We start from the raw sequence: 7500 nt of genomic DNA, 5'->3' as shown, positions 1-7500 counted from the left end.
TAAATCCGTGATAGAGCATCGACCGGTTCCAGCCAATCGGACTGTTGAAACCATTCTCGTAGGCAGGTGGAAGCATACGCTCGAAACCGGTCAATGAGGAGCCCCACGTTGGGTGCTGGTAGTTGTTGCACGTACCATCCAGCGACCGGTACTTGGCGTGGAAACACAGGTCCGAACAGTTCGGAGTGACCCGGTGCGCCATACAGCCCGATAGTTGCTCCAGTAGATCGAGATATTCCGGTGAGAGGTAGTCCTGGTACCGGAAGTCGGTCGTGTTGGTCGTTAGGTTAGCGCCGGACTCGATGTGACGCCGTATGATGACCAGGGCCCGTTCGTACACTTCGGCCGCTCGAGCGATCTCCCGTGCTGGGCCACTCGGGAAGCGCACGATACGGAACAGATCACCGTGATACCGGGTGCCATTTCCCTTTCCCGAGCCAAACATACGCCCGATGGTTTGATTAATCGCCATATCCACCTCTCGCGAGGCTTCCGCAATCGCTATGCGAACGTATTGGTCACCGGGCAGTGCTTCCGCCTTCTTCCTGTCGGGTGCGAAAGAGAACAGGCGCTTGATAGTTACTGCTTGCCCTTTTGTAAACCCAAAGTCCTACGATATACTTACTTGACCGTCAACATACCGCTGGCCGTCGCACGACCGTACTTATTGAGCAGTGAGCACTCGTAGCGACCTTCATCGAGCTGCGTAATGTTGGAGACGAACAAGCTGCCAGCCGCCGATATGCGGTATTTGTCCTTGGGCGTTATCGTGCGACCATCCTTTTGCCATTTGATCTGTACGGAAAAGGATAGAGGACATGTGTATTCGAATGTACAGATGTTGTCGCGAGTGATTACGGGGGAACAATAATTACAAACAAGCAGAACCCTTGGCTCTGTTCCACTGTGAAAGGGCCGTTAGTGAGTTTAATGCCAATGGAAGCTCCATTTGTTTCCATGTGTCTGCTTCATTTGAGAGACACATCAAACAACGATTGTGCTTGGTGGACTATTCATTCTTCTTACTATCAGCATAATGGCGAAAGCGATTCAAAGAGACTTACTAACGAATGATATTTTGTGCCTCATTTTTAATGCATTGTTTCATGAATTTACACCATCCTTATTAAGTCAATAAAATTGGGGTTTGAGTTGTTCGGATCTGTTGATTCTATGTTGAATCTACACCGTGGATAATAGATAAAGAGCAAACAATCCTCGTGATGCCTTTCCCACGATGGCCACGGTTCTGCTGTTGGATTTTATGTTGCCCAGAGTGATGCATTAATAATTTATGGATTCTTCCGCTTATCAGAATAGAATGATATCGAGATTTAAATTAATGGTATATTAGGAACCACCTTATGTTCTTCAATGGTTCAATGTACTATGAAACTTTAGGTTTATCAGTGTGAAAATATGTTTGCTTGGTTGTATTTAATATTCAAATCCACAGCAATTGGTTCAGTAACTCCATAATCGATTACTGTTCATTTCTGTAGATCAAAATTAAAACAAGAGAGGAACAAGATATTTCATCCGTGCATAATTTAATTTGCTTGCAACAGCACGGTAACACCACCGGTTCTGAATACTTTCGAAAAGAATGCCGAACAGTTTTCGGGATCAACATGCATCCCCGGCTGCAGCTGCACCCGATGCATGTTGGCATATTGCCTTGGCTTCTGAGTATTAACGCCGGAAGGGACCACTTCAACATGTCATGCCTCAACTTACCTGCAGTATGTCGTCCTTCTCCGCCTTACACGGCATCTCGATGGTAGTACCTTCGATGGCATCCAGGTCGTACGGTTCGAACAGAAACTGAGGCGGGCCAACGTTCACGACGACCACCTCCGCTTCCAGCTCAGCGATTCCCAGCTCATTCTCGGCAACGCACACGTACGTTCCTGTACGGACGAAGATCGATCAATGAGTAGCATCAGATCAGAATCCAGTTGGATGAGTATTTAGAGCAGTTAAGCGTTATGAAATCCACCAGCCTAAGGATAGCCAATCACTGGTTGGTTTCGGTGCGCAACAGCTTGACGAGGGCTTTATCGAACCATTCAAGAAAGCCCACCATTAGGGGCGATGAAGACCGAAACGAGTTTGAAATAAGGAATTCACCAAACTGCTCTCACCTGCATCCGACTCTTGGACGTGGTCGACGGTGAGCTCGATCGCATCGTCGCTGTAGTACACCTGATTCGTTTCGTTCACCGGTAGACCGTCCTTTTTCCACCAGAGGTGCGGTAACGGATTTCCATCCGCTTCACATTCCAGCGTCAGCGTTGACCCGATGTTAACATTTTGATTTTCCGGCCCAAGCAATATCCTTGGTGGTGCTGGAAGAAAATAATTAGGACAATTTGGTTACGGAATTCTTTGGCCACTGTTTGGAGCGCATTGAAATGAATGAAGCAGGAATGTAAATGATTCAACAGCTACAGAAACGGAACAGTTCTGCACTTTATGTTTCTTTTGTGTCTGATGCTTTTGGGGGAGTATTTTACATTCACTTGGAATGAACAAAAGACGATTGAAACATGTCTGGCAAAGTCTGCACAGTAAGCAAAAGCGATACGATAAAGTAACGAATCAGTGCAGAGTAGCTGGTAGACCGATGATCAATCGTTCTAGAATTGCTTTTCGTACTATTTCAAGGTTCCTTGCCCCTCGCACAGACGGTTGTCCCTGCTTGTGTGGACGTATGCGATTGAATATTCGTATATTGTAGAAACCATTCCGTTCGCCTTTGGGGAAAAGATTGTCTTCCGCCGCCTTCGCCTGCCGACCTGCCAGCAGCATATGGTGGCCGAGCTTTGGATGCCAGAAATTGTGGCTAAATCGTTGCCTAGGCCAATGTGCAACACTCGTGCACTCCTTCCCGCCAGTTCCTGCTCAATAAGGTTAGGTGCACAGATTCTCTCATTCCGGAATGTTGCTCACATACGGTCGTTACCCCGCGGTGGGGGACTAGATGCACTTGCACCACATGGTAGGATCCAATGTTTTGCGAACCCCCTTATGCCCGCACGTCACGTTCCCTTCCACAGGAGACCGATTTGCGAAGGAGACGGCTATTTGAGATTTAGGGAATGGTTTCGATCCCGAATTTATGAGATGTAGAAATGGTTCTATCTTGTGTCTTGTGGCTGGAGGGTTTAGACGTTTGAAGCAGCAGCAGCAGCACACATCGAAACGAAATGTGCTTCTCCGTCGCACGTGATGCACATGGTTTCGATCGGGAAGACCAGCACGGTTCCCAGCGACCATACTGGATCATTGGATGGGGAAGTAATTTCGGTGCAGAATGTATCCTGTTCCTGTGCTGCCTGCAAAACCTTTTACGTAATGCTGTGAGTTATCAGTAAACAGTACTGTAGCATTCGTTTTCGATTGGAGTTGGGAAACGGAAAGGTTTTAGATATTTTAAAAATGTTGTACAAAACCCGTGTATCATTTTAATGTAGCTCTTTTGCAGACCATTGCTATCGGCACTGGTGCTCATTGAAAATACCAATCTACCCACAACAGAGAGTGCAAAACACTTTGTGCAACAAGTGCCCGCATGCGTTCTGCCAGGAGTTTGTCCAAAAAGGAAATTTCACCACATTCGTATCCTCCAACTGCGGTACGAAATATGTAAAGTAATATGTTCCCTTTTACGCTTGAATTCCTGGAACGTGGTGTGCCGACCACACCCGGCCATCTTGCAGATTGCGATGAGCATGTGAAAAATGTTTCATTTGGGGAATTCACACGGAATATCGACACCGAAGCAAACACAGCTTGCCTGCCAGTATCCGGCACATTTGCACGAACATCCAACCCTAACATGACCGAGTGCATGGGGTTTAGGAAGAAACCGCCATAAAAATGCCGGTAACCATTCCGAGGGGTCAAGCTTTTGCGAGTAGCACGAAGGGCACATAAACCATCCGTCACATCACTCCTAGGAGAGATTGAAAGGCAGCCAGCAGGGGCCAACAAAATGTTTCATTCAGCGGACAAGGATCGATTAGCTTTAAAGCAAGCAAGGATAAGAAGATCGAATCTGTTTATCAAAATAACTCCAATGTTAGATAAAACTATGTGAGTTTTGTAAAGAGCATGGTTTATTTCTCTTTTTCAAATGTTAAACAAACTTGTTTAAGCGTCGTTGAAAGTAGAAATTTAATCGCTTTCTGTTGGTGCTGGTCTTGGGTGGGAAATATGCTTCTCTGCACAGTTTTGCTACCGTTCTGTAGGCACGCGCCGTCGTGCTTGTTATTTCTCAAGCTAGTTTTGCATTATCTGCAATTCAAATCACATCGGTCATCACACATCGACGTCAGCAGATGTTTTCTGGCGTTTCATGTTCCAGAATCGATCGATTAAATGATGGATACAGATTGCTGACGGATGCTCTGCTGTGATCTCGCCGAAGCTCTACGATGCTGCTGCTGATGCATAAAGTTTGACAATCTAAATACCCGAGTATCAAAAGCCTTCCCATCCATCCGGTCAACATGGCTTTCCGGTGGTGGCTGACTACTAACACTGCATCACAGAAGCGAGAACGAGTTGAGTGAACCTCTCTTATGGTAGTGACCATTGAACCATCTATCATCGGCTGTAAACATGGCTCGCCATGCTTGTTGAACGCATATCATCGGTCGTTATGTAGAAGTTTCTTCCACTGGCTTTCAGCTGAATGGATGGAATTATTGTTCACACATTAAAATACATTTACAAAATCTGCAGACGATTTGCTCCAATATGCCTTTCTAAAATGTCTTTGAGACTTAAAACATCCATCATTGGGAGACACGATCCGTTTATAAACTTTACTTTACAAAGCTGCAGAAAATTATTAAATAAATACCATTATTAGTGTACTACTTTTCAGCTGATGTTTTCTACGCGTATTGTGGACTTATACAATCTCAGAATGGCTAATCCAAATATAATTGTCAAGAAAGGGGTGTATAATGTTGATTTTCCAATGAAAATCCTTACGAAAGCGTATTTATCTGCGGATCGGTTCAAAGATCTTTGTGCTTTTCTTATGTACTATGTGCTTTCTTATGTGCTTTCTTATGTATAATAAAAATTGTTCCATCATGTTCATACGAAATATATTTTCCAGACCCCCAAATTTATGTATTCATCATTCAATAATCCCTGAATCGGGAAACCGTCTACAACATTTCGTGGATATTTTCCTGCTGGCTGATGACGTGTGCATGACGAATGGAATTTGTATATCAAGCCTGTTCCACTAGCTTTACGCATAAACGCCATTGTATGGATGAATGTTACGGAGTGTTTTCTGGCACAGTACGATATCATGCCAAAATTAGAATACGTAAGATGTTGTTTGTTGGTTATTTAATGAAAAAAGGTCCGACATTTCATAAGAATCGCCCGATGATTTCGTAGAACGCACCAACCCAAAGGGAATACCGGCTTCTAAACGACTTACCTTCCGGTTCCAGGTTTACAGTAGGGATAGCATTGCTCTCGGGAATAGCCCGAGCCGGTTCTAACCTCGGCTTTGCTGATGGCTTCGGCAGTGGGGTAACACTGCTGGGCAGTTGCGTCGTGGAATCTGTTTCAGGTGTTGATGAGGTGAAGGGAGAAGATGTTGCAGATGTTGTGGGTGCTGCAGGCAATGTTGCTAGACGGGCTAGTGTTAGGTGGAGTAGATGGAGCCAAAGGTGAAAGACAATGATTAGCGTTCCCGTTGGCGATGAGCATTAAGGTATGAATGAGCGAGCGAGCGAACGACGCGAGGTTAGTATTATTAGTGCTGAGCGGCTTTGGAACATAATCTTACAACGAAGAGTCCTTAGTGGGTGGCGTAGACTAAACACTGATCAGTTTCACTTTTCGCTTACTCACTTACTTCTATCGTTGATGGAGTAAAGGGCAGGAGTAGCATAAGCTTCTTAGCTTTCTTGAATGAATGACTGAAGCGTTTGTTAAAATTAGAAATGGCTAAAAAAAAGCTTCTCTGAAAATAAGTGAATTTTTGTATGTTTTTGTTTAATATGAATGTATTGATTCATGGAAATTATCGAGGTCGTGCATAGTAATTGTAAATCAAGTTTGAAAGTCACAATTTTTGTGGGAAACATTTTAAAAACCCTCTTTCTGAATTGAGCATAATGTGACGAATCGTAAACGTGGTGCTTCACAGCAACAGCAACACCACAACATGATAAGGTTATCAAGCTGCTCTAGCTCTCCGAGTCTTACCATTGACGAAGACAGTCACGTTGACGGAAATATTGCCGAGAGCATTGCCGGCGTAGCAGGTGTAAATGCCCCCATCGTCTAGTGTTGACGTCGGAAGGATGAGAGACCCATTTCCAAACAGCTTGATGCGTCCGTTCTGAATATTTTCGCCATTAAACTTCCACAGTATGCTGGGCGTAGGTGCTCCTGCAAGATTGCAAATGCATTGGGTTTATCAAAGCAAAGGGTTTCCAAAGGCAACCGAACGTGGCTTGTCCACGAGCGACACTTACCGGTGACGACACAGTCGAGCACGATGGGATCACCTTCGAGAAGATCGTGCTGATTGGCAGGTGTTTGGAGGAATTTGGGAGCTTCCGCTTCACTTTCCACCACCTCGTTGTTGACTGTCAACCGAGCGTTACGGGACCGCACGCTGCCCAGGGCATTCCGCGCGCTGCAACGATACTGCCCGGCGTCCGATGGGACCACTTCGTCGATTCGCAGTGAACCATCCGGAAGGAAGGTAGTTCGGCCGTCCGGTGACTCCCTTTGCAGCGGTTGCTCCTCTAGGAACCACGATATGCTCGGTTTCGGATCACCCTTAGTTTTGCAGCTAAAAACGGCCGTCTGGCCATAGCTAATCTCGATGTCCCTTGGCTCGACGGTGATTTCCGGTTTAGCTGTTGGGCGACGAAGGACAGCAAATCGAAAAGAGCGATAAGGACACACGGTGGAACGTTGCCAAAATCTCAATTCCCACAAGAGTTCGATTAAGCGAGACGTAGCATATGAGGACAATTATATGGGATTGAAAATGATAGCGATATCGAGACGCTTGATTGAAAAGCAACAATCCGGGTATCGGTTTAATGAATTCTTTGAAACGACGTTTCAATAGTATTCCCGGACCGAAGGTTACTCAAAATGATGGAAAAAGGAATCTTTAATACAATTAGCACTCTTTTTGCTCTCATCTGTGGCGCGGATGAGGGTGGAGAGTAATCCTATCAATTCCCCCCACTTCAACTGAAGCAAACAGGAAGTGGTTCCTCGCGACGGACTCGAGGCTCAATTAGAACAAATGGCATAGAAGAACCGCCATGATGCACGCGAACTTACCGCAGTGGAAATCGTCCTCTGTGATCGCACTAATTGGCTGTCCTTCGAGGGTGGCGGGCGTTGTGCAGGCGGCCCCATCCACAAGTGCCTTCCGGTTCGGTTGCTGCATCGTCCGTACGAACCAGAGCAACGAACAGTCACACTCCAGTGCAT

General features: G+C 45.7%; 1 protein-coding gene across 2 annotated transcripts in view; it reads right to left on the bottom strand.

Annotated features, from left to right (window-relative positions):
* The window catches only part of LOC126576543 (peroxidasin), a 23220-nt gene that overhangs the window by 3569 nt on the left and 12151 nt on the right, over positions 1-7500 (bottom strand). The window contains exons 5-12 of one of the 2 annotated variants that reach the window (XM_050237853.1): positions 7348-7500; positions 6519-6908; positions 6247-6432; positions 5471-5674; positions 2145-2348; positions 1738-1910; positions 626-795; positions 1-545 (exon numbers count right to left, since the gene is read on the bottom strand). The exon at positions 1-545 is cut by the window's left edge and continues 3569 nt beyond it; the exon at positions 7348-7500 is cut by the window's right edge and continues 86 nt beyond it. In XM_050237853.1, coding sequence (XP_050093810.1) covers positions 1-545; positions 626-795; positions 1738-1910; positions 2145-2348; positions 5471-5674; positions 6247-6432; positions 6519-6908; positions 7348-7500 — 2025 coding nt within the window. The remainder of the gene's footprint in view (positions 546-625; positions 796-1737; positions 1911-2144; positions 2349-5470; positions 5675-6246; positions 6433-6518; positions 6909-7347) is intronic. The other variant, XM_050237855.1, reaches the window with a different exon arrangement.

The sequence above is a fragment of the Anopheles aquasalis genome, chromosome 3 (genome assembly GCF_943734665.1).
Source record: "Anopheles aquasalis chromosome 3, idAnoAquaMG_Q_19, whole genome shotgun sequence".
Classification (NCBI taxonomy): Eukaryota; Metazoa; Arthropoda; class Insecta; order Diptera; family Culicidae; genus Anopheles; species Anopheles aquasalis.
This window is presented reverse-complemented; position numbering and strand designations above follow the sequence as displayed.